General features: G+C 45.5%; 1 protein-coding gene across 5 annotated transcripts in view; it reads right to left on the bottom strand.

Moving 5' to 3' along the window:
* DHDDS (dehydrodolichyl diphosphate synthase subunit) overlaps positions 1-26,128 on the bottom strand; it is a 34,076-nt gene extending 7,948 nt beyond the window's left edge. For 3 of the 5 annotated variants that reach the window (XM_045476188.1, XM_045476189.1, XM_045476192.1), the window contains exons 1-8: positions 26,007-26,128; positions 25,394-25,511; positions 23,585-23,701; positions 20,622-20,764; positions 16,626-16,742; positions 15,607-15,708; positions 9,380-9,494; positions 7,291-7,398 (exon numbers count right to left, since the gene is read on the bottom strand). In XM_045476188.1, coding sequence (XP_045332144.1) covers positions 7,291-7,398; positions 9,380-9,494; positions 15,607-15,708; positions 16,626-16,742; positions 20,622-20,764; positions 23,585-23,701; positions 25,394-25,456 — 765 coding nt within the window. In that variant the 5' untranslated portion in view covers positions 25,457-25,511; positions 26,007-26,128. Of the gene's footprint in view, positions 1-7,290; positions 7,399-9,379; positions 9,495-15,606; positions 15,709-16,625; positions 16,743-20,621; positions 20,765-23,584; positions 23,702-25,393; positions 25,512-25,986 lie in introns of all 5 variants that reach the window. The other 2 variants (XM_045476193.1, XM_045476190.1) reach the window with 2 other exon arrangements.
* Positions 26,129-27,734: the final 1,606 nt, after the last annotated feature.

Here is a 27,734-nt window from a genome sequence, read left to right as displayed (position 1 = left end):
CCTACCTTGAAGAGTTTTAAGGATTAGCGATAATATATGCAAAATCCTCTCTAGCATATTAGCAGGCTCTCAAACAGAAACAGCAATTTCACAAGTTATTGTCTATTCTCTGCTGCTGGGAAGGCTCTATTCCTGCCTGGGGCAGGTCCGCTGGGTCATTTCCTTTGGCTTCCCAGGTCACTCTAAAGGTGCCATCCTCCCAGCTCCCTAAGCTGTTTTTCAGAGTTTGGCTCCAAACTTGCCTCCTGTATAGAGACTGGCCTGACTCTTACAGCAAATGATCCTCCTATGAACACACTGTGAGAAACGGGTTCAGCTCTCTTAAGCCACTTGCTGTTTTCTGCCTAGTAGAATAGGTTTTAGTGTCCATAGTCCATTTTTTGTTAGAAACTCAGCACTTGAAGGCTCGGCAGAGCACCCTGGACTCCTGGAACCAGCTCTCACACAGGTGATCGTGCTCCCTGGCAGCACTTCTCATATGTTTATGTATCTTCAGACAAACTCCTAAAAGGCAGAGACTATGTGGCTTTTCCTCTCTGGCACTTGGGTGCCCTGTACTTGTGAAATACTTAATCGGCCGACCATATGATCCCAGGACGGCAGGGGAGATGCTCCTGGAGAGGGGAAAATCTCTTTGGAGCAGAACCAAGGCCTTGCTGTGCCTCACTGATGGGCTCTGCTCCTGCTGTCCTAACCGGCCGCAGAGCCTTTGCACCAGAGCTCCTTCTGCCAGACCTATTCCATGTGTGAGAAACTAGACTTTGCTGCCGACCTGGCATTTCATACCCTGATGACCCTTACCACAGTCTACCTTGTATTACAGTATTTGTGTACCTGTCTGTATCCTGCTCAGCCTGTAAACCTGGATTGCTCTGTCTTCCCCCTTTAAAGAATATCTTACATGTGCACAAGCACTTGACCCTCACACGGGAGCTACTTTTTTAAAAAAAAAATTTTTTTTTTTGAACGTTTATTTATTTTTGGGACAGAGAGAGACAGAGCATGAACGGGGGAGGGGCAGAGAGAGAGGGAAACACAGAATCGGAAACAGGCTCCAGGCTCTGAGCCATCAGCCCAGAGCCTGATGCGGGGCTCGAACTCACGGACCGCGAGATCGTGACCTGGTTGAAGTCGGACGCTTAACCGACTGCGCCACCCAGGCGCCCCAACACGGGAGCTACTTTTTATCTGCTGGAGATGGACCTGGAAGTTCAGAGTGGAGAAGTGATTTGCTAGAGTCTCTCAGCAATAAAGATTTACTGCATGAATAAAGATGACAAGTGGAAATTCTGGAAAATCCCTCCCTAGGGTCCTGCATGAACCCAGGCATCCAAGGGTACTCTTCTGTTAGGGTGATGAACTCACATGTGGAGCTACAAAGACTAAAATGGGTTTGAGAAGTCGCTGTGAATGCCTCCCGTCTTGCTGGAAGGGCTTCTTCCTGGCCTTGGTCAGGAAGAAACCTGGGTCCTGCATACAGGACCTTACTAGTGTGTGACGTACAAGATACGGTCTCAGCAATCCACGTGCTTGTGGGCCGATGAGGACACAGATCTATATACAAAGTCCCATAATACTAGGTGGAATGTGTAAGGGTCATCAGAAAAGCAAGAAAAAGGGCGATGTAGCTCAAAGAGAGACACTGTGGCTGATGGAGGTCAAGGAACAGTGACGCCTCATGGACAGACAGAATCTGAGCTGGACACGAACCAACGCGGAGGATTTGGATAAAGGTGGGGTGCATGGTGCCGGGGCGCGGGGGCCGGGGGGGGGGGGGTTGGGCATCGGTCCGTGAGAATAGTGGCAAAGACACACGGAATGGATTGAAGAGCTTGACCAGGCCAGAGTGAGTCCTCTGCACAATGGGCAATCTGAGGAAGGATGAGGTAATGAACGCCTGACCCACGGCTGGCATTGATGGTTAGCTGCTCTTCCATTATCACTGCTTGCAGCCAGAGCTAAGTAGGTAAGTTCTGGCAGGCCAGAAAGGAGGGGAGTACCCGGCCACAGAGGGAGGAAAACATGCTGTGTGCAAAGTCACTGTGTGAGGCACAGGCTTCTTCTGAACGGCAAGCTCCAGACTGAGCGCTGGGAAGGAAGAGACTGCAGTCAAGGGAGAGCCTGGCCCCTAACTGCCAGGAATCAGTGATTCACTGTTAAGATGACACAGCCAGGGGAGATCCTTAAGACATTCTGTCCCACCTCCCCACTGTACAGACAAGGACACTGAGGCCAAAGTGGGGAGGGACTTGGCCTAGGTTACACAGAGGGATAAAGTTCCCTCTGTTGGTTTCTCCATTACGGGAGCTTCTTGAGAGGTCTATGGGAAACGTGTGTTGTGCCTCTGGATAAGCTGCACTTTCTAGGGGTGGAGTGGAGAACCAGCGGCCTGCATATGGATGCCTGTCTGTCCAGCCTCCAAATGCTCTGGATCTACCTGCACAATTCAGAGGTGTTCTAAGTCTTCTCAGGTACTCAGTGTCAGAAAATCCAGGATCAAGAAGTCCTAATAGTCAATTTCTCTCTCCCTGACTATACTGCCCACTGTCCCTGTATAATGGCCAGTCAGAGCATTAATAATTTCCTTAGAGACTTTTTGTACAGACCTTATGCTGTCTTGGTGCAAGAGCTCCATGGAGCTTGCTTTGAGAAATGGGATTCTAACCTATTCATCTAAATCTCTCCTGGGCATTAAGCCTCTCTGCTCTTGTTTTCTCCTCAGCAGAGTGAGGGAACAAGATGTAATAGCCCCCCAGCACATAAAGCCTTCAGTCCTCCACTACATTGCCTGGGCCTGGGCTGCAGGCATTTGGTTTCAAAACATTCATTAGCCAATGACAAGTCCTCCCATAAGTCCTCACTTGCCGCAGTCAACATGCCCAGGTCAGTAGCACGGGAGATGCATTACTGAGGGCTGCCTGAGACAGCTACCCCTGCCAGAAATACAATGTACTGAAGCACCCCCAGGGGCTCCCTGCCTAGGGAACTGTACCAGGGACAGGATGAGCAGGGTGCCCTGAGTCTATGGCTTTTCTGGAGACAGGAGAACTCTGATGAAGAGCTCGGAGACACACGTGGGAAATGATGTTGGCCACCGTTCTCTGAAAAGGAACTCCTTTCCAGCTCTGCTCTCAGTACTTTAGGTGTATTAGCTTACTGAACCCTATCACAAACCAGTGAGGCAGGTATTATTATTAACATTACTCCTCTCGTTTTACAGAGGAGGAAAATGATACTCTGAAGGGTGACAGTCAGTCACAGAACTAGTAGGCAGCGCCATGATTCAAAGACAGGAATGTCTGAGACGATAGTTCAAGCTTTTAACTTTTCCTAAGAAGAAGATAGTGACTACCTGAATAAATAAAATAAAATAAAATAGAAATAAAATAGTTGACTGATTCAGCCTTGTGTTTAATCTCTGACAAATGCACCAAAGGAAGTTCAGTGGAAGGGATGCCTGGGTGGCTCAGTCGGTTAAGCATCCAACTTTGGCTCAGGTCATGATCTTGTGGTTCGTGGGTTCGAGCCCCATATCGGGCTCTGTGCTGACAGCTCAGAGCCTGGAGCCTGCTTCCAATTCTGTGCTTCCTTCTCCCTCTGCCCCTCCCCCCTTTCAAAAATGAATAAACTTAAAACAAAAAAAAGGAAGTTTAGTGGGAACGTGTATCTTCTGCAACACCATTCTTACAGACTAGGTGAAACAAACACTTCAGTGACCCCTTATGGACCTTCCAACCATGCAGCTTGTAACTGAGGATCAGAGGCTCTGCACTGCCAGCCCCCCTCCCCTGCTGATGTTTTCCCTGTCCTACTGCATCTGAGTCAAGATTTGCTCCTTCTGCCAGCCCCCATTCTCTAGGGCCGATGGGTGATCACCTGGAGACTGCCAAGGTCCCCTCAGATACCAAGGTCTGGCCCCAAACAACTTGTAGCTGAGTCCCTGCGTCCCTTAACACGCACCAGGTACGCTCATCCCAGTGAGCTGCTCTAGGTCTAGAAGCCACTTTCCTGCCCTCTGCCCTGGCTTCCTGCAGAAAGAAAGACACACCGTGCTGGGCTTAGAGCTACGGCGGCTCAGATTTTAACAGCGGGAATTTGGGAGATGGGACGGGAGCACAGACATGGAGGCAGAAAACTGAACAAGGAACCGGGAAGAAGAATCCAGTTTGGTCATACAATACAGGGTACACAGAAGGGAGACACTGGAAAGATCAGCAACCTGGTCTGAGGCCAGACTGGCGAGGATGTTTTAGTTTGGAATCTACCCTCAGCTTCTGCTGAGGTGCTAAGATTTCTAGGAACAGAGCTCTGAGGACTCCTGGGTAGAGAAAGCCCGGCCAGGATCCCCAAAGGGGCTGCTAAAGAGTCAGGACAGTCAGTACTTCTGCTAGAACTTTGGTTTCCTCACTTTAAAAACTGCACCAGTAACGTTAGTATCTTACCTTCTTGTACTACATAGAATCTATGTCAAGGATGCCGGACGTGGTAAGAACTCAATAAATGTTTGCGGTTATGATTCACAGGTGTATGACAGAACTCTTAATAGTCATCCTCGAACATGTCCCCCCTCGCCCCAGAAAACAGCAGAACTGTCCCCCCGCCAGCTGCCCAGGCCAAAGCCTAAATGTCTTGGTTCCTGGTAACATTCATATTTGTACTCATTTGTTTTATCCTCCAGGATACGTAAGAGTTTCAGACTTACATCATCAACATGATCACTAACAAAAACCTCTTAAATAATGTTTAAATTTCCTTTTGGTTTGTACTATCCTTAGAATACATCCCCCTAAAGGTGTACGGTAGAGAACTATGTTTGGGTAACTTGAATTATTTTCTCTATGGGTTCTATTATTGACTTAGCGTTACTTACATTTGTTTCTGTTTTCACATTTCTTTTTCCCCATCTCAGTCCACTCAGCCCTCCCCCTCCCTACATCACTCCCCCCCCCCCCCCCCACCCCCCGCCTCGAAGCACATTCTCTCACCTGGACTACTGTAGGAGCTTGGTCCTTGACTCCTGCCTCCCTGAAAATCCTGAGTGATTTTTGCAAAATGTAAATCAGATCCTGTCAGTCCTTTGATCGAAATTCTTCAGATGTGGTGCCACTGCCCACAGGCTCTATATAACCAGAGGCCTGACTCCCTCCCAGCCTGCCCCACACCCTTCTCTCTCACGCATGCTGGCCTGTCTGTTCTTCCACGACCCAAACTTGATAACCTCCGTATCCTTGCACTGCTGTTCCTTTTGCAGAGAATAATTCCTTACCCCCAGGTTTTCACACGTTTGGCTACTTCTCGTCTTTTATATCATGGCATAAAAACCACCTCCTCAGAAAGGACTTCCTTGGCTGCTCCATTCAGTATCTCTTGCTTTCTTCATTACTAGCACACCACTCTACTTTCTTTGTGGCTTTATCACAATCTGAAATAATCTTACATATTTGTTTACTAGGTTATTATCTTCCTCAAGTAAGATTATAAGCTCCACGAAGGTAGGGACTCTCTAGTACCTGACTTATACTAGGCACTAGAGAAGAATGCAATGAATGAAATTGAGTCCTCTGACAGCCATGTGGGAAAGCATCTCAGAAACCCGAAATTACTATAAAAGGCTTCTGAACAGCCAAACCAGAGATAAGAATACCCATACACAAAAGCTCACGCACCAAGAATTCTCTGGGCTTCAGAGACCGTTTACTCTTACTTCATAGACATATTTCTAACAAGCTTGACTGACTGGTTTCCTTGCCTATGGCTGATTTAAATCAGTAACTAGGAAGAGAAGGGGGGATGCTGCCAAAATTAGCCTCTTGACTGGTAAAAAAAAAAAAAAAAGGAGATGGAAGATGTTCAAAAGCATACAAGAAATCCCACAGCCAAGTATTTGGGGACCATGTAGCTTGGGCAAACAGTCCCCCCATCAAGGGCATCGCTGTCCAAGGAAGTGCTTCAAGACGGCAGTTGCCATTATCATTATTAGCATCACTAGAATGTGATTATTCTAATCATCATCATTGTTAGCAAGGGCCTGGTATATAGGTGTCAAGGATTATGTACAAGACACATTTCAGAAAGTTTCCCATCAAAGAAGGATAGAACAAAACAAAAAGGATAGACAAAAGTTTTGGTTCTTAAAGGAGCTTTGGTCATGTAGAAAATTCTGATACTCCTTCCCCACTGAGGGTGGATAATTGAGACTGTTGTTTTTCCTTTTACTTCAACAGAACTTCCTCTTTCAATTCCTCATATTCTGAGAAAACTGACGAAGCGTATGACCAAAGCTTCATGATTTGACGGACTTATTCCAGGAATTCTGGACTTGGGATTCACGGACAGGTTCTAGGGGTTATGCGAACTAAGTGTTTCAGTGATAGGTAGGATCCTACGCAAAATGCCACATGTTGGGTGTGATCTATGCAACTTTTCTAGGGAGATGGTCTACGGTTTTCATCAGATTCTCCAAGAGGATTAAGAAGCCTTGACTTAACATCATTGTTTCCTCCTGGCCATTATCTCTCTAGACTCAAGCACCAGCACCAGCTAAGGGTTCAAAAATCTGTGGCCTGGAGACAGTTACTCTGCCCCTCTCTTTCCATACTTGGAAAATGAAGACACCAAACCTGTGGGATTGCTGGAAGGGTTCAATGAGAAAACTTCCGCGAAAACAACGAAGTGCCTCAGGAGACCCTCAAAGTTAGCTGCCATCATCACACACACTCCCATTATGATTATTAAGAACTCTCATCAGATGCCGGCCACTCTGCCTCCGAACAAAACCTGTTTCAAGATCTGGTGATCAAAGCTGAACTTCAACTCTTGGCAGAACACAATTTTGTATAATAGAAAGACAGTGCTATCTTGACCTTAATCCCTTCTGGAAGAGGCTTGAATACTCCCACTTCTACAATCTTTGATTAGCTTAATACCGTCAGGGAATAACGGACAAGCTCACTGAGAAGACTTTCCTGGGTTTCTGTGGCAAAGAGACTAAAGATGTGCAAGTTGAACCCCAGTTCCGTCTCTTATTGGTTATGTGTCCTTAACAAAATAATTTCGATGTATTCACTTGCACGAGTGGGGCTGATAATACCTATGTCATTGGGATCTTGGGGGCATTCAACGAGATGGTACCTATAAAATGTTCACAGTGCCTGACCACAGTAAATAAGTTGTAGCTACTATCATCACTAACATGCTTAGTAGCAAGTGCCTTGTGTTAAGTAGTAGGTGGTCAATCAATGCTAACCTTTTCTTCTCTCACATCCAGTCAGACCAGCCCTGAGCTCTTACCTGGAGCATGCTATGGTTCATCTGGTACTGCAGGAGGGCCTCACAGAGGTTCCAAAATGTGTATTCCGGCCACAGAACGGGTTGGAACACCAAGCAGGAGTGGGAGGTCTGGTAAGCGGGGGAAGGAAGACAGTATAGTTTAGTAGCAGGTTGCTGGAACACCCTCTGGGTCAGGCTTCCAAAGGAGCGGGCTGAGCATGACCCAGGAGCCCGGAGATGAGCTGACACAGGCACCTTGAACTGCCGCTGCCTCCGCTGCCAGCCCCAATTTACCTCACTCGTGGGGAGGGGTCATCTGAGGCACCTGCCCGCAGCGAGGCAGAACTAAAGCAAGACTAGATCAACATTCCCACCAGGATTTTTCTAAGAGCCAATTTTAGGACGATGAAATAACATCTGGATTATGTTATTGGCTCTTGGCCCTTAGAGGTCATCTGGGAGACATGTTGTCTGATAAAAGTCAGCAACGAACAAATGGTAGCTGCTGTTGTTATTTTTAAGTAGCAGCGCAGGGCACAGTGGTTAAGATCGTGGGCTCTGGGGCCAGACTGCCTGGCTTTGGATCCTAGCTCCACCATTTACCATCCATTTGACCTGAGGCAAGTTACTTAACCTCTCTGGGTCTCAGTCTCCTTGACTGTAAAACTGGGTAATAAGAATACCTGGTTTTTACAGTACTGTGAAACTTAAACGAGATCATGTACGTAAAACAGACTACAGAGCTGGGTGAACTTTAATAATAATCACTGATATACGAATCCCTTTTGGAACATCTTGACAGCCACTGCTTGATCCCCTCAGTAGTGAGGAATTCAGTGCCTCAAGAGGGACAACTTGAGTTGTCAGACAGCTTGTTATGCAAAACCAATGTCACCTTCCTTGGAACTTCTACCAAGGTCTCCGGTCTTTTCTCTGGAACAAGTTTGTTTCTTCTTCAAAGCGACATTCTTTCAAATATTTGAAGGCTAGATTACAGCTGCCTGTTATTTGTCCTCAAGGTTGTAATGACTTGTTCAGTTTGCCTTTGCCAACTATAAATTTGAAGACAGCAGGGATTATTTCTGACGTGGCCATTGCCATATTCCCAGCACAAAGGAGGAACTCTATTTTTTTCCGAGGGAATAAACTGTCACCATGCCTCCCTTTTTCAGACCACTATCCTTCACTCATTTCTTATATATGACATGAGTTCCAGATTCCTTGCCATCCAGGTTGACAGGCTCTGTTAAGTCCTCCAGTTTACCAATGCAGTCTTTTAAAACTCAGTGCCCAGAAGTAAACTTTCCAGACATGATCTGACCAGCAGAGTAGACCACAGAAACGTAAGCTGCACATGCTTTCTTTCAATATAGCCAAAGGCTGAAAGTATCTTCAGTAGCTAAATCATTTAAGACTATAGTCCATTAAAATTTCTGGAACTTGCTTCTAAGTGGAGTCCCTCCAACTTCTCCTTGAACAAGGACTTCCTACAGTCATGTGCCACTTAGGGGCCAAGTTAACAGATGATGGGGATTTTCTAGCAAACGCAAACTGATTTGGCTGTGAGCTTTAGGGGGACCACTTACACTGGGGTAATGGAGCTGAGAGGCAACAGCAGGCCCCTAAGAAAGAGTCTGCATAGAGTTTATATTCCTTGTGGACTCTGCTTACATAGACGCGCACATTAGTCTGAAGGAGACAGATGAGTAACTGCTCGAACCCAACGCAAGGTTCCAGCTCAGAGGCGCTGAAGTAACTGCTAGATTGCCAGGGCAGCAGCTTATGCTCAGGGACAGGGCAGAAGTCCAGTGCTTTGAACAGGGGCACAAGTGAGGTCTGCACCACAGCTGGATAGCCTTGATTTTCCTCTAAGCTCTTTAGACAGCAAGAACCACCCAGGCTGGCAAAGCCAGGGACAGATGAGGAAGGGACAGCAAATGTTCCCAGGCACAGTCTGGATACACTTCTCCAGATTCCCCCAACCCCACAACCCCGGTTCTCTGGTATTAGCACAGCTTGGGGTGGGGATGAGCCCCACTTAATCCGCCCTGTTGGCACAGTCATGGCTTTCAGACTGACATAAACACAAAGGTGGTTGCAAACGACTTACCTGCCAGAGCAAGAAGTCGCTGAGCCTCACTTCCCCAGAAGTCCGGATCAAGATGTCAGGGTGAGGGGAGTGGTTGGTATAGAGGCACTTATCAAGCAGAGACTCAGAAATATCACTAAGGTGAGTGAGGAAGAGACAAAGATAAGCACACATCTCTTTCTGGATTATTCTCGTGGTGAACTCATACTAAAGGCTTCCCAGTTTATAGAACACCATTAGCCAATACAAGCAGAAGGACCCTAACATCCAAATGAATGCATGGTTTGAATCCTCACAACTACACAAAGTATTTCTATCTTCATTTTATAGATAGGGAAACTGAGGCTAAGAAAAAATAAATAACTTGCTCAAGGTTATTTCACTACAGGCCTAAAATCGGATGCACCTATGAGACTACATCCTTCACTTAAAACGTCTTGTTTTTTAAAATGCACATATCTGATCCTGCAATTTGATGCAATACTAACACAACTATTTTTAATAAGTATGAATCTAAATGCACTGATTGGGAAAGATGTCTCAGATCTAACGTTGAAAAAAGCAAGCCTCAGAAAATACACAATGCAGAAAACATATGCACACACTCAAATACTCACATATATGAATCTATGTATCTACAAAGAAAAAGTTTAGAAAGACACACACCATATTATTAGTAGTGATCACTTCTGGAAGGTTGGATAAGAAGGAAAGACTATCTTTATGTACTTTTGTTATTGTTGGAATTTATTATAAAGAACATCTTTTAAAACTTTTAAGTCATATGGGCCCTGAAACACCGCAAAAAATCCACACTACTTAGGGTTTAAAACAACAGCAATACGCCCACCCCTCCTGTGTTTGTTAAGAGCTACTTTCTCAAGCAGACAGACATTTAGAAAGGTGACGGAATGGAGACAGGATGGGGACCGCCACTGTGGAAAGCGGGTATTTGCAAGGCTGGTGTCTGCTGGGTCCAAGAACACTGTTTACTGGTCCTTGCCAAGCACCATGAGGCAGAATTTGGAATCTCTAAGTGGTAAGACTTGTATCTTGGGAAGGGTCTAGCAAGTAAAAGTTCTTAGTGGGAAGATACTTCCAGGAGCAGGGTGAAAAAGAGAGATCTGGGCAGAGTATGTAAAACAAGACTCTACACCTACCAGCAGTGTGCCTTTGGGTAAGTCATTTCATCTCTCAGAGAGAGTGCTGCAAATCAGAGGGAGCTTTTTTTTTTTTTTGGTAACATCACATGGGAAACGATACTCACTTATGACTTGCAAAACGAAGGGCTCTAATTCAGATTTCCCTGATAATCTGATAGTCCTGTCTTAGCAGCATGGTCTTAATCCTCTAATTAAGAAATTTGAGACGCTGTATAATCCATGTAATTTCTCGACTCCCTTATCTTTGAAATGGGCAAATCTGTCCTACCTACTTATAGGTTGTTTTAAGGGTCAAATGAAATGAAATACATTTTTTTAAAAAGTGATCTCTAGACTCAATGTGGGGCTCAAGCCCACGACCCCGAGTCACATGCTCAACTGACTGAGCTAGCCAGGTTCCCCGAGAAGTCATCTCTATTAAATAAAGTAAAATACCAACTTTCACCTATAAAATTAGAGCAGTTCACATTAAAAAAAAAAAAAAAAGCTTGACAAGAATAAGGTGACATGGACACATCCAGACCCAAATCTGGAAGAAGCCATCTAAAATGCTGACAAGAATTAAGTTTATAGATTTCGTTGGAGCCTTATTTGTAATAAGGAGAAATTAAAAACATCCTACATAACCAACAACTAGAATGATTAAGTAAATTAAAGCAAGATATATTCTGCGGCCATTAAAAATAACTTGAAAAATTATTGAAAACATGAGGCACGTGGGGCACCTGGGTGGCTTAGTCAGTTAAGTGACCAGCTTGGGCTCAGGTCATGATCTCATGGCTTATAGGTTCAAGCCCCGCGTCGAGTTCTGCGCTGACAGCTCAGAGCCTGGAGCCTCTTGGGATTCTGTGTCTCCCTCTCTCTCTGCCCCTCCCCCGCTCATGCTCTATCCCTCTCTCTCAAAAATAAACATTAAAAAAACAAACAGGCATGGAAAAGGGCTCATATTACAACATCAAGTGAACAAAGCATGATTCGGGTTGCAAAGTGTTCAGTGTGATTTCTTTGGTTATAAATACTTATGTCATTACTAGATTTGTGTTTTAAAAAGATGACTCTGGCTTAACCTCCAACCATAGCTGATCACTACTTCTGTGCATCCATTACTGTGGTACACAGCACTGTGGATTACTCATTTGTATACACGAACCACACTGTGGAGCTGCTTGAGGGCAAGCCCCTTGACACACTCATCTCTGTATTCTTGCTCTTCTAGAACAGGACCCTCTTGGGACAGAGACTCCATACGTGTTTGAATAAATGAATGAATGAATCACTGAAAACAGATCTCAGAAATAAATACATGCTGTTTTCGGAATGTGAGGAGCTTATAGGCTAAAAGTTTTTGACGGGCGCCTGGGTGGCTCTGTCAGTTAAGCCTCTGACTTCAGCTCAGGTCATGATCTCACAGCTGGGGAGTTTGAGCCCTACGTTGGGCCCTGTGCTGACAGCTCAGAGCCTGGAGCCTGCTTTGGATTCTGGGTCTTCCTCTCTCTCTGCCCCTCCTCAGCCTGTGCGCTTCCTCTCTCTCTCAATAATAAGTAAATAAACTTAAATCAAACAAATTTTTAAAAGTAAAGACTAAAAATAACTTTTTTTTTTTTACAACGTACCTGCAAACACCCCAGAACCCCTCATAAGTAGTAGACATTATCACAGTTTGATGGGAAAAATCAACTCCGTTGATTAAACTCACACACAAATACTTAAGCATACAGGAAGAGCTAGAAAGATATATTTAAAATCAAAGTATTGCCAGGAACATTGGGGTGGGATCCTGGAAGATCTAAATTTTCACCTTTATATATCCAGTAGTTTGCAAATCTCTGAACATGTATGGCCTTTACAAAAGTATGTGTGTACCGGGGCTCTGATCGGCCCAGTGTGAGTAGAACACCAAGCTTTCTAAGGTTGTAGCCTCCTTACCCTGGTGACCCTGCCCAGCCCATGCCATGTCTGCTTGACTAATCCCATGTAGGTAAGTTACTAAGCCATGCAGGGCAAAGAAAACAAATACGGGAAAACTTACGGGGCAAGAAGAAGATAAAGGTCAGTGATTATAGCAATGTGTTCTGAGTATCAATACACTGAACTAGGAGGCAAGATCAGGCTCTAGTTTGGGGCGTGAACACATACAAATCTACTTGCTAAATAGCATTCTTTCTTTGCAGCGTAAACATCTGTCTCTTTATTTGTTTTTTAAGTTTATTTATTTTGAGAGAGACAGAGAGAGAGAGAGAGAGAGAGAGACTATGCAAGCGAGCAGGGGAGGGGAGGAGAGAGAAAGAGAGAGAAAATCCCAAGCAGGCTCTGCGCTGTCAGCACAAAGTCCAAAGTGGGGTTTGAACTCACGAACTGCGAGATCATGACCTGAGCCAAAACCAAGAGTCGGATGCTTAACTGACTGAGTCACCCAGGTGCCTCAACATTTGTCTCTTTAAATGAAACATTCACTATAAAACACAATAATACTGTGAACAACTATGAAATCACCCCACAAGTCAAGAATTAGAAAATTACAATGCATGTGCATCTACTCACACATCCTTCTTCTTCTTACAGATCTCATCTTCCTGCCTGCCCTCTGCCAACTTAACCAGCATTTTCATTTTTTTCCCCCCCAACAGTTCGTTTTCAATCCACGACCTAATTGACCTCTCTACAGGATTCGACCCTGTTGCTCCCACCAATGCTCCCACCCTCCCAACCTGCACCAACCAATTCCCTCTTCTGTTGGCTTCTGTAATACTGACTGCCTGGTTTTCTTCCTGCCTTTCTGGTGGCTCATCTTCTTTTCTCCTCAAGGCTCATTCTCCTCTACCCAGACAGCAGAGCTTAGAGTTTCTCGAAACTGCATTCTCAGCCCTCTCTCCTTCTCACTCTAGACTCTCCTCAATGTACTCATGCCCTCTTTGCTTCGGTTACCAACTGCTCACAGATGACCTCCACACTGATATGTCCAGTCCCCATCCCTCCTCACAACTGTCGATCTGAGAGCTATGTTCTACATCTACCATATATCCCAAATCACACTGCTGACCTTCCTCCTCATACTGGATCCGCCCTCAGGGGTCTGTGGCACAGGAAGGGCACCACTCTGCACTGTTCCAGAAGTCAAAAACCCTGCAGTCACTCATAACACATCCTTTCCCCAGACCCGGTCCATTAAGGCCTCTCGATTTTATCTATAACACTTCATGCAGTCAATTCGACCTCTTCCTCCTCCTCCTCCACCACCCCCCACCCAGTTCCATTCCGGGTAATCTATACCCGAATTATTCTAACAACCTTTCTGCAACTGACAAACTCCTCACATTACCTCTTCTGTCCCCAGTTACTGCTTTTCCTTCCTTCTTTCACAACTTATTTCCTTGGCAAAGCCTTTCCTACCAGGTCTATTCCTCTTGCTATAAATTCTTTTTGTACTATACGCCAATGCTCATATAGCATTTATCACCATTATAATTGTATATGAATGTGCAAAATAGATTACTGTCTGTTTCCTTTACCAGAGCTCCTTGAGAACAGGAAATATGTATTTTTATTCTTACCACTGTACTCCCTCTGTACAACAATGTGCTCGGCCTTTATGTGGCACTTTTAAAATGTTTGTTGAGTGAATAAATGACTGATTCAATGAATGAACTATGTGGCACAGAAAGACCACCCAGCTGTTGGAAAGGAAAAGGATTTATATAGAATAATGTTAAAATCTGTCTCCTTATGGGGCACCTGGGTGGCTCAGTCTATTAAGTGTCTGACTTGATTTTTGCTCAAGTCATGATCTCATGGGTTCATGAGATCAAGCCCTGAGTCAGGCTCTGTGCTGACAGTGCAGATCCTGCTTGGGATTCTCTCTCTCCCTCTCTCTCTGCCCCTTCCCTGCTCTCTTGCACACATTCATTCTCTCTCTCTCTCTTGCTCAAAACAAACAAACAAACATTTAAAAAAAAAAAACCAAGAAACAGAAAAACACCAAAAAGCCCCCACAAAAACCCGATCTCCTTTTCTTCTAATTCTATTCTCCCTGAGCAACTTTTTGATTTTTAATTAAGTTTCCCAGGTAAATCAAATTATTCCCAAGAAGGGAATCCAGAAATTTCCTGGGTCCCAAGATCCCAGATGCTAGAGGTAAAGGACAAGAACTCTGGAATCAGACAGCATTAGAAAGGAGTCACCTCTGGCGCTGACCGGCAGACTAGCCTGGGGGAAGGTCACTCTAATGCTCGGCTCAGTTTTCTCATCTATAAAATGGAGTCAAACACTCAAAGCTCTCACACAGGAGATTAATGACTGAATGAAATACAGCACATTACACACTGCCTGGGTTCTTTATGCTGTTATTTTATTCTTGCTCTTATTACTTTATTAATATTATTACCAAAGGTTACACTAATAATAACATGAGAGGGACCAAGTGGCTAGATGACTTCCAGCTCTAGAAATTAGGATCTCACATGTTGTTTATGAGGAACAATTTTCTTTTCGAAAAATACCTGAGTCTTGCGTGAAACTGTAATGTGAAGAGGCCTAAGGACTATACCCCCCAACAAGCTGTGTTCCTGAAAAATCATTCTAGGAAAAACACTGCCAAAGGGCCAGGAGGATGTCTTTTTCTTCTTCTTCTTTTTTTTTTATTCTAAAGATTTTATTTTTAAGTAATATCTACACCTATGTGGGGCTTGAACTCACGACCCTGAGATCAAGAGTCTCATGCTCTATGAAGTCAGCCAGCCAGGCGCCCCATGGAGGCCTATTTTTTTTTTTTTTTTTAATTCCAGTACAGTTAACACACAGTGTTATATTAGCTTCAGGTGTAAGAACATCATTTTTTAGTGAATGCCTCAGACATGCTATCTGTTATACCATTTTTCTGGGGCTTCTTAGTGTTTGGTGAACACAGAAATTCTGAAGTGAGCTATAACAAGCCAATCCTAAACTCTATGGAGGGGGCGGGGGGGCAGGGGAATCATGCCCCAAATCTGTCCACACGTATCCCCGATTTGACTCCTGGCCCAAGTACATGGCGCGGGAAGTACACGCCTGGTTTCCCTACCAGTTACCACGCTAAACAACTAAGGGTACCTGGGGTCCAGCAGGCCTTGCTCCACTCCCCAGGCCATCTCTCTCACAGCATTACTGATCTCATGACGGGACGTGTATGCAAAGCAGACATTGAGGAAACACCTGAGAAAGGAAGACGAGAATAATTTAGCAGAGGACAGGGACTAAGGACTGGAGTCACTGCTTGCAGGGCACCGCTTTCCCGCAAGAGCAAAAAATACCAAATGGCAATCATGGCTATCACTCAAAGGTGAGATGATGAATTGTGTTTTCCAAGTTTTCTTAGAATGACCATGTCATTAGTTTTGTAACAGGGTGAACACTAAATGACACACACGAGTCTCCCTCCTACTGCCAACCAGTTTTCAGAGGATGTAATCTACTGTGATATTAGCACAAGCAAAGTAGAATACGAGGCAAATCTCATGCAAACTAATCCACTGCCAAACACATATTATAATCCAAAGGCACACATAATGAAGTCTGGATTATTGAACTCTCTTCGCCTCTGCACCTGCGTGACCTCCCAATATCAACGTATTCATGGGTTAAAGGAGTGGAACAGGAAAAAAATTTCTTCAAGGATCTGTCTTCAGAGACAGAGATACAGTGTAGACAAAGGTGGGGTATCAGGTCCTGGCAAGTCCGGGCCGGTCCTCAAGAACCCTGATCCAGAGCTCAAGGCCATATCCACAGCTCATCCACTCTATAGCCCTCATTTCCGCCCTGTCCTCTGACAAGTAAAATAATAATTATTATTATGTACATGTGCATATGTAAACATACATGTATATGTATATCTTGAGGGGGGATAGACACATGAAGGAAGAGAATGAAAAACTGTAAGTATGTGCACATTTAACACGGTATTAAGGACCATCTCTGGGCTGTGCAGCAGATGCAGGAAGTCTCTAAGCATCTCAAACCCCTCTTTGCCTCTTGTACCAAATGCACACCCAGAAAGACCCAGCATGTCTCCTTAAAGCTAGCAGGGAGTCCAAGATTGATACAGGTCCCTCAGGGGAAATCTGAACACTTACTTGTTGTAGTTCTTGGTGGCCTGTACCGCCTGTGCAATCAGCTCCTGGAGATCCAAGGGCAACAAATGCAGATCGCCCAGGACCCGGATGCATACCCCATGCTTCTGCAGTTTCTCCCTGGTCAGGAAAAGGAGGCGGGGTTGGAACAGAGAGCCTGTGGAGCTGGAAAACTAACGACACTCACCTCCCGGTTTCTAAGTGCTTTCCTGTGTGTGTCAAGCACTGTTCTATGCAGTATTCTGTGCAGTATTTCACTGCATCCCCTCCACGACTCTGACAGGAGTTCAGCACATTCCCCATTCTCCAGCAGGAAACTGAGGCTCAGGCACGATAGTCAGGGACTGCCCAAGGTCAAACGGCCATCAAGCGCGGTATCAGAAAGAACTGAGTCTGTCTGGGGTGCCCAGGTGGCTCAGTCGGTTAAGTGTCTGACTCCATTTCGGCTCAGGTCATAATCTCCCATTTTGCGAATCTGAGCCCCGCGTCGGGCTCTGCGCTGACAGTGCGGAGCCTGCTTGGGAGTCTCTCTCTCTTCCCCCAGCCCCTCTCTCTCAAAACAAATATAAATAAACTTAAAAAAATAATTGGAAAAGAAACCCAGGTCTGTCTGATTTGGGAACCCGAACCTAAATTCTTTACCACACATTACACCGTTTCATGTGTCCTTGTGGGCAAGTTGCATTTTATGTACTTAGTCCCATTTTGACAGGAGAATAAACTCAAGGGGAGGAGCTGTATTATTCATTACTTCTGTACCTTCTGGTGAAATATGTTAATAACAGCAACATCTAACATTAAGTTTATGTTTACTAAGTGCCAGATGTTGGTCTAAGTGCTTCACACGCATCAACACATCCCACCCTTACACCAACCTTTGAGGCAGAGACCACTATCATTCCCCTTTTATTGACGAGGAAACTGAGGCACAGGGAGGTTAGGTTATTTGCTCAACCCCAGACAGCTGGTAGGTGGAAAGCTGAATTTGAACCTAGGGAGTCTGGTTCCAGGGCCTGTCCTCTTCATCATGGCATTTCACTGCCTCCATACCGTAATTCCCAAACTCTGCACAGTGAGCATGAATTCAGTTACCCAACCAGCTTCCCTCACCTGGGGATGCTATGGAGAAACTCAATGACCAGCGTTTGGAAAATGGGAACTTAATAGCAAGAGGTATACTGTAAGGTGGGGTATCAGGCATGTCCTGGAGAACCCTGATCCAGAGTGCAAGGCCACACCTTAACAGCTTATCCACTCTATAACCCTCATCACTTTTCTTCGAGGGTGAAGCAAGACCTAACCACCTATTTTTGAGAATCCACTGAAGCGGCCACAGTAGACAAATGTATACTCAGATCAAAGCAAAACCAGAATGAAAACAGATAGATTCAGGCCTAGAGCCAGCACTTACAAGCGGACCTTGTATAACCAATTAGCCTCTCTGAACCTCAGTTTCCCCTACCCCTTGAACTGGGGGGGCGGTGACAACCATCCCTGCCATACTCTCCACACTGGCTTGTGTTGAGTAAGATAAAGTATGTGAAAATGCTCGTTCTCAGACACAGACAGGTGACTTGAGTGACATCTATAGGGAAGGAGAGGCAAAAGCCCTGGCAAGGAGCCAGGAGATCTGGGTTCCCAACCCGGTTCTGCCATGAGGTTGCTGTGTGACCATGGGCAAGTCTTTCACTTCTGTTCATTCTAGGGTTGTTTCCCAACTGATGAAACTGAATTAGGTCAGTGGTTTTCCCAACCTTCTTTTCGCTAAGAGCTCTTTCTTCATAACAAGTATTACTCAGAAGCCCAATATATACGACAAGTAAAATGCCAACGGCACCCTGTGCCCTATTCCCTCTGGCTTCTTTGTATACCCACTGCTCAGAACTCTGAGGTTCTGGGGCACATTGTTGGAAAGCCACTGTTAAAATTTCTTCTTGTTCTGTCCAGGACTTTAGAACCTAAGACTGTTTCCTCTACTGCTGAATGAAGACAGCGATCTCAGTTAACTCCTCTACCTCTGTGTATTTTGATCTTTCAGGAACTGTAAGATTACTTCCTGTGTTTCGGACGTCAGCGTAGTAGACCACAGCTCAGCTCTGGAGTTGGAAAGATCTTGTCTGTCTTGGCTCCGCCTATCCAATAGCTGTGTGACCCAGCAGGCAAACCTGAGCTTCTCTCGGTTTTACTTTCCTCCTCGCTACAACTGGGATGATAATATTTGTCTCATAGGATAATGTGAATATGAAATGAGAATACATGTTAGGCTCAGGACCTGGCACGTAGTATAAGCACTTTAAAAAGGTGAAATTAGAGACACCCGATTCCATGTGGCTCAGTAGGTTACGCGTCCAACTTCGGCTCAGGTCATGATCTCATGATCCGTGAGATCGAGCCCTACACCAGGCTCTGTACTGACAGCTCAGAGCCTGGAGTCTGCTTTGGATTCTGTGTCTCCCTCTCTCTCTGCCCCTCCCCTGCTCACGCTCTGTTCTCTCCCCCCTCAAAAATGAATAAACTCAAAAAAAAATTTTTTAAAGATGAAATTAGTGTGGATAACAGAAGAATCTGAACCACCCCCAGCCCCTTGGGTGGGAACTCTGAGCCACAGGGCTCTGCTGGGGACCAGGAAGCAATGTCTCTGGCTGAGTCTCATTATCCAATATAGACAGAGAAGCCTGGCCACCCTCCCACCACCAGACCCAGACAAGGACAGAGATGACAAAACTGTTCTAGGCCCAGCTCCACTGGTCCTCTAGGCTCTCTATTTTCTCTATTCTCTCCCTGGTCTTGGTATGGGAGGAGCTGGGCAGAAAAGGGCTGTTATGAAGACTCTGGGACAGTCCTGGCTGGAAAGGCTTCCACACTTTCAAGCAGATAATCTCCATCAAACTTCTTCTCTGCCCCTGTCTGGCATTGCTCCCTACGTAAGCTTAAACTTCATGACAGCTAAGAATCGTACTGACTCTTCCCCGTAAAGTCCTCTTAGACATCATCTGTCCCTTCCAAGAGAACATGCAGAGCAATATAGTAACTTTTCAGGGATGACTACGTGGCAGAAAAGGACTTTTTCAATGTTTCTCTCATGCTACTCCCTGATCACGGTTTATCGGTCATGGGGTAGAAATCTGATGCAAGTGGGCTATTAATTAAGGGCTTTAGTTCATTCTGGGCTGCTGTCTTGAAGCAGAGAAAGGTGGAATGCAGAGAGAGGAAGAGGCGCTATCTAATGGATTTCAATTCCTGGTTTCAGCTTTGCCTGAGGCTGGCTATACTCATCCTTGCATTCTGTGAAATACCTCTATATCCTCAGATAATTAAATGCCCCCTTTAAAAAAGGGGGTGGTTGGGGCGCCTGGGTGGTGCAGTCGGTTGAGCGTCCGACTTCAGCCAGGTCACGATCTCGCGGTCCGTGAGTTCGAGCCCCGCGTCGGGCTCTGGGCTGATGGCTCAGAGCCTGGAGCCTGTTTCCGATTCTGTGTCTCCCTCTCTCTCTGCCCCTCCCCGTTCATGCTCTGTTTCTCTCTCTGTCCCAAAAATATATAAAACCTTGAAAAGAAAAAAAAAAAATTTAAAAAAAAAAAAAAAAAAAAAAGGGGGTGGTGGTGGTGGTGGTGGTGGAGAAAAACTAGCTTGCCATCAAAGAGGCCTGACTGGGGTGCCTGGGTGGCTCAGTCAGTTAAGCGTCTGACTCTTTGTTTCAGCTTAGGTCTTGATCTTGTAGTTTGTGAGATCGAGCCCCACATCAGGCTCTGCATTGACAGCATGAAGATGTTTGGAGATTCTCTCTCCCTCTCTCTCTCTCTGCCTCTCCTCTACACACTCTTTCTCTCTCAAAATAAAATAAATGAACATAAAAAAAAAAAACAGAGAGAGAGAGAGACCTGACTAACATTAAAAGGGTTTAGAGGTCCCTAAATAAGCCTCAGGTAAGAGCGTTGAGGGTCAGTGTGGGGCTGGAGGTGGTGTAGGAACACACTCCCCCATCCCATGGCATCTTACTGTTCTTCCATCAAGCGGCTGAACTTCTGCCGGGCCAGATCCATTAGCCCGTCTACCTCACTCTTGGAGCGTTTGAAGTTCTCAATGCTGAACGCGTAGACCGTCACCTCTAGGATGCCCAGGTTCAAACACCAGCGCAGAGTCTGAGAGGGAGAAGGCAAGGAGCTAGGATACAAGGAAGGGAAATAAGAGATGCCTCCGCCCCGACTCAGTGTTGGAGGTGAGAGGCAGACTCTTCTCCTCCCCAAACCAGGCAAAGCTAGGACAACACCAGTGTTTCTGTCAGAACAGCAAACCAAGTAAGTAGAAAGCCACCACTTGAGAATATGAAAAATGTGAACTTGGTGAGGAGTGCTATGCTGGTATTGTTGGTTTACTGGAAAGAACTCTTCACTGAGAGAGTTCTAGGTTCTAGTCTCAGACTCCACCATGCGCTTGCTATGTGACTGTAGGCAAATCATTTAACCTCTGTGGGCCTCAGTCTCCTTATCTGTAAAACAGGAGCACAGTGCATCCCTTGCAAGGTGGCTGAAGACCAATATAAAACACAAGGTTTTATTATTCTCAGCACAACTTCATTATTCCATTAGACTGAGAGGCTGATTGAGTTCTAAGAATACAGGCATCAAGTGCACAGCCGTGTAGCAGTGAAGTCTGCAAAGGGTTTTCACTTTCATTATTTCATTCGATTCTCCCAACAGCCCCTTGAGAATGTCATTACTGTTTTCATGCTTACTTTATAGATGAGAAAACCTGAGGCTCAGACAGTAGATGAAATGTGTCAGAAGGCCACAGCTCTACTATACGAGTCCGTTCTGTGAAGTTCTAGAACAGCAAGACCTCAACTCTAGTGACAGAAATCAGAACAGTGGTTGCCTGAAGGGGGGAAAAGGAAGTGGGACAGGGTTTGACTGGGAAGGGAGGGGCACAAGGGAACTTTCTGGAGAGGTGGAAATGTTCTGTCTTGACAGGGGTACAGATTAGACAGGTAAATGCAACTGTCAACCACACCCCCCACCCCCCATTCTGTGCATTTCACCGGATGAAATTATACTTCAGTGAAAAGAGAAGTGAAACTCCTATGTAAAGCCGGGCCCCTGGGGCTGCTCTAATCCAGAGCCACTAAGGGCAGAGAGCGGACTAGAGCTGAGAACGGCAGTGTTGAGACAGGGAGCCTGTCTCCACAGGGGACACAGACATTCAATCAGAACTGAACTTGAAGAAACAAAGCAGAAGAGCTGCCTTTCTAATCCCTTAACACACATACATGAAATTCGTTGCCACCTTGGGAAAATTACCTGTGAGAGCTTCACACCGGAACAGGCTCAGGCTCTACACACCTTACAGGGAAGCCACCCTTCGGCTGGCACATCTGGATCAGAACCTACCACTGACTGGAGTCAATATAGCTGTTAATAATCACAACTTCAACTTTTTGAGCGCTTCCTTTATGCTAAGTCCTGTGCTATGTGCTTTTCACTGTGCCATTTTGTTTATTCCTCGCATCATCTCTGGAGGTAGAGATTATTGCTGTTCTCATTTTACTGACGAAGAAACTGAGGCAAAGGGAAGCTGTGTAACCTGCTGCAGGCCGCAGCGCCCAGAAGCGGCAGAGCAAGGGTTACAATGAGCTCTGAGCGACTCCAGACCGTAAGCTCCTCGGCGCTAGGCAAATCTGCCTCTTACTTAGTCACAAAAGAGAAGCTGGGGTCAACAAACCAGAAGACCACCTCAGCGTGTTAGGGAGCCCCACAACCACTCACTCAAGGCCAAAAATATCAATGCTCTGGCATCAGGCCATGTTCTTGTGCTGGGAAGCTGAGGTCTGTCCAGACCATATTTCCATTCTTCTTAAAGTCAGCTTCACAAAAACAGACAATATTCCATTCTTCTTGTTAAATTTAACGTTTTCCAATTTACAACAGGTATTAAAACTGTAAAACGGGGCACGTGCGTGGCTCAGTCGGTTGAGCGACCGACTTCCGTCCAGGTCATGATCTCACAGTTCATGAGTTCAAGCTCCACATCGGGCTCGCTGCTGTCAGCACAGAGCCCACTTAGGATCCTCTCTCCCTCTCTCTCTCCCCTTCCCCTGCTGTGCTCGCTCAAAAACAAAAAACAAAAAACAATCATAACTGTAAAATGCCCATGACCTTTGCTTAGAGTGATGACTCGGGCTGTCTGGCACTTTTCCCAGCATAAGCACTAAAAGGCCTCAGGCAAATCAGGATAGGTATAGTCACCCTACCTTTGTTCCAGAAATGTCACTTCAAAAAATTTATTCTAAAATTGAACTGTTTAAGGGGCGCCTGGGTGGCTCTGTCAGTTAAGCATCTGACTCTTGGTTTTGGCTCAGGTCATGATCTCACGGTTCGTGAGTTCGAGCCCCGCATCGGGCTCTGCGCTGACAGCGTGGAGCCTGTTTGGGATTCTCTCTCTCTCCTTCTCTGTCAAAACAAGTAAGCTTAAAAAAAAATTATTAAAAAAAATGAACTGTTATAATGTTTGGTAATAGTGGAGTAGCTAAACAAGTTATGTCAGATCCTTATGATAAAATATTCCACAGGCTTAAAACATATAGATAGAAAACCTATGTATATATACACCTAGAAAAGGACTTGCCAAAATCTCGTGTAAAACAAGGTTACTGAAGATACAGATGTCATTTTTATAAATGTTAAGTCATGTTAGAACATATTACAAGGACTGGGATGAGGCCCAGAAAACTATAAACTATTGATACACTAAGGTGTAAGGGAAGTCAATTTTGTTCTTGTTTCTAATATTTTGTGATGATTCACTCTGTAATTTGATTTCTGTTAATGTTGATATGAGACCCATAACAAGCAAGGAAGTGATAAAGAGCTATAAAAAAAATACTCTCAAACCACAGCAAACTCAGCACCTGATTTTCTAGCTACAGTCCAGTTCTCCATAGACCGTTCCCTGCCACCCACACTCACCTCAGCCAGCTTGTTGAAGCCCTGTGAGTGGCCTTCCTGCCGCTCTACTTGGCACTTCTTGGCGTAGCGACGGTTTCCATCCATTATAAAGGCAACGTGTTTGGGCACTGGGCCTGCCTGGGAAGTGAGAAGACAAATGATCGGCACAGAGAGCCACAAAACCCCAAGCTGATAGGCTTGAGTTCTATGATAAAAGCCCCCTGAGGAAGGGAACTGGGTATTCTGTGCTTTGGCTCAATAAATGGGTATTAAGCACTTTTACTTATGTAGGTATTTATTTATATGGAGCACTTACTATACGCCAAGTACTATGCTAGGCTTTTTATACTTCATCTAAGTTTTTTTTTTTTTTTTTTTTCATATAAACCTATAAAGTAAATAGCAGTGTCTTCATTTCACAGGTGGGAAAAAAAAGTCTCAGAGAGGTCAAGTGACTTCCACAAGTCACACAGCTAAGAAAAGGCAAAGTGGGAATTCACACTGAGGTCCGTATGCTTTTAGAACTCATTTTTAACCACATGCTCCTGACCACCACTTTGGTTTCGTGTCTCCACCTGCAGGCACAGGAACGATATTGATGGCTGTGGTCCAGTGCAAGGGTATCCTCCACAGAAAAGAGGAATCCACTCGATCCAATCGCTGCCACACATGAATGGGGGCCCGACGTCACTGATCTTCCAATTACATAAGAGAAGCCAAGCATCAGGACTTGTATCAAAATGTAAATGCCAGGAGCCATTTCAAAGCAAACAAAAAAGACATTTTGGGGGCCAACAAAACTTCTTATCTGGCGTATAGCAGCCTTTAGTTGTCTATCACAGCAAAAATTCACTCCTTAGCCTAATTTCACTGGCCTTAGGGCCTCTTCACTGACTGCTTCCTTTGCACCTCTCCAACAGTTTTGGCTTTTGTCCTCAAGTTGTAGAATAAAAAAAAAAAAAAAAAAAAAAAAAATTTCCAGTCAAATCATGTAGTTTGTTCTTCCCAACACATGACTGCAGTAGTTCCTCAAAAAGATACTTTCTACTTGCTTGCCTGCTTGAGATCATTTGGCATATGTGTGTGAGTGTGTATGTGGGGGGGAGGGGAGCGGGGGGAGGTTAGTATAAGGCTTTGCTGACTCCTAAATTCACTGCTACCCACTGCTTGACAGTCTGTGGTTGAAAGACAAAAATCAGGCTGGCTGGCTTAAATCTCAAACCTGTTATATGGACAAAATATAACACTGTTGCGATTCCTAGAGAAGAAGCAGAGGCAAGATTTGGGGAAGTAAGCGGGTGTAGAAACTGGAATGATCATAGTCCTCAAATGGCTGAAAACAGCCCCAGTAATAGCAGTAATTAAGAACTGCTAGACAGAGTGCTATTTTTGGTGTTATGTTTCCTCTCATCCAAAACAACTATATAAAGTCACAGGGTTAATACATGATACACTGGGACTTTTGGTCTGTTTGTCTGTCTCTAGAGCCCAAACTCTTAACCATCATTCTCTACTGCCACATCAAGGAAAGATTATTCTATCTAAATCCAGAGAACAGTACAAGGAAAAATAGATCAAAGTTCCAAGTAACAAACTTTGAACTGTAAGGAAGACCTAACAGTCTATGATATTGGGAGGTCCCGGGGTTCTTGAAAGCATGAAAATTAGGACAATTACCTGCCAGAAACACAGACCTGGAAGTTACCTTGCAATTCAGACTCTTCAGTTCCATTGCTAAATTCCACTTAACATCATGGATTACTACTCCATGTTAATAACAGGTTTTGACACAAGATTACCCAACTAACCAGCAGGCCAACTGGTGCTCACCTTTATGATGTTGGCACAGAACCGCTCCCAAAGTGACAACTCTCCTTCCTTGATCCATGACATAGCTCCTGCCCTGGCAGAGGATGAGCCCAGAACAAGAAGACACCAGCCCGGTAACCTTGGATAAACAAGAAAGAGAACAAATCACCAAAGCTTGCAAACAGCTTCAGATGACTGTGCAGAGTAGCCAGCATTAGGGTCCAAAGACACTGGTCTAAGCCTATAACTCTTCACCACCCAGAGTTTATAGCGAATGAGACCTTTGGGGTAGAGGCCTTTCTCTAGTTCTGGCTTGGTGGACGTTGCTGCTATCCTCTTTTCCTTGGAAACTGCACCGACTTTTCTCGGACATCCAAGTCGCCCTCCTGCCACACCACAGTGCCTGCATCCTGATCCTTCCCCGCTTCTTCCTTCTCCATCCTCCCAGAGACCGTTTCTCATTCTGCGTTCCAACACACCAACCCCTTCAGGGGTTGCACCCGACACCTCCAACCTCAGAGGTCTCCCAATTATCATTCCCTCAATCATCTCCTCCACTAGCCCCTTTGTTTCTCCCACAGCCGCCCCCCCCCCCCCCCATCCCGCCCAGTCACCTCTCTCCTCTCTCGCTCACCGCTTAAACCCAGCACCTGCTCCACTCCACCCGGAACCTTCCGACTGCTCCAGTGGCTCGACACTTCCTCACGACGTGGCGCTGGAAGAATATGTCATCGCCGGGCGCTGGAACACGCCCCCTCCCGCCACCCAATGGGCGGTGTCGGGCCCTGCGCCTGCGGGCTTGGAGGAGGGGCGGTGCTAACGTTCCGGCCAAAAGTCGCACTCCCGGAGGCGGGGCAGGGAAGAGCTGCGCTCACGTGACCGAGTGGGGTGGGCGGGTTCCGGGCCACGTGCTTGGGGACCTGGCCGGGAAAGGCGGGGCCGAGATCGCCTCGGGAAGCGGAGAGGTCTGTATCTCTCCGCAGATCGGGAGGCCTCGGGCGGGCTCCCCTAAAGAGCGAGAATTCGGGGATCCCCATGCCGAAGCGCAAGGGCGTTACAACCGCCGGTGGCAGTTTAGGACTGCTGAGAAATGAGTTTGGGCGGTGTCCCGGACGCTGGAAGGCCTAGAGACCTGGCCCAAGTCTTTCAAATCCTGTATTTACTGTTTGCAGTTTTGTTTAGTGGATTTTAATCATTTGGTAAATTCCTAGCTCTAGTCAGTCTCTCAGACCCACTTACTATCAATCCATTTTGTGCTGATTTGTGCACTCATATTTTAAGATTTTCAGATTCTCAGGACCTACCCAGAGCAACTCAAAATGGGGTTGAGGCCAGAAAGCTCTGCTCTAAGAATGACTAATAAAATAACTGAGAGGCCATCGATTAACCTTAATAGAAAAATCATAGGCATTAAGCTCTGTACCAAACCTTTAAGGAAAACTGTTGCAGGAATTTGAGCACTCACAAAAGGAACTGAGTTCAATTTTCTGAAAATTAGAAAAGCAGGGGAAAAAAACCCCAACTTTACAATTTCCGAAGAACCTTGTAGTTTCTCACTTTGTAATCTCATCCGAGGAACAAGGTAAGGAAGAGTTACTGCACTGGTAACTCCCAGTTCATCATGTGTCTGATGAAAGGGTTACTTTTAACACACATGATCAAAGAAAGCCCTAGAGATGAGTAACCCACCCATGAATAGTCTTAAGCTTTTCCATCCTTCCTGCTTTGCATCCTGGGAGCTAAGTTTCAGCCTCGCTGATTACTTCAGTTTTGCAAAAGACCATTTACTGAAGCCCTGTAATAGTTTGCTACTTTTAGCAGCTTCCATGGTCAGCTTTGACTTTTGGGCGTGAAATCTCTGGAGTGGATATGTAATTTCTTGGCCTTGTTCTGCTGTTTCTGTGCACTTTGTGTAATAAATGGCATGCCTCCAAGCAAGTTTTTTTCTTCTTAAATCCTTCCCTTGGGGGTGGGGGAACTAGATGTTTTAAAATACAATGTTCATTAGAAGGCTAGCACACTTGCACTCCAATAAAATGTTAACGTTTTTGTATAGCTAATCAGTGTTACTTCCTCTGGCCTCAATTTCCCTAGTTCCACATATTCCCCTCCCTGGGGTGCTACAGGGGGTTAATTAATTAAGATTTGTAAAAGGCTTTGAGGAGCAGGGGAGAAAGTATTAGGGTCTCATGCCCCAAGCCATGGCCCCATCCTTTCATCCCAGCCAGTGGCACAGGCAACCCCATTCTTATGCATGCCAAGCTCCTAATCCCCTCTTGAATGTGGCAGCTTCCAAGGAAAAGGACAAGAGGCCTTAACTAGAAACAAAAATCCACTGTAATGAGGTGCTAAGAGGACTGAA

This window comes from Leopardus geoffroyi, chromosome C1 (assembly GCF_018350155.1).
Source record: "Leopardus geoffroyi isolate Oge1 chromosome C1, O.geoffroyi_Oge1_pat1.0, whole genome shotgun sequence".
NCBI lineage: Eukaryota > Metazoa > Chordata > Mammalia > Carnivora > Felidae > Leopardus > Leopardus geoffroyi.
This window is presented reverse-complemented; position numbering and strand designations above follow the sequence as displayed.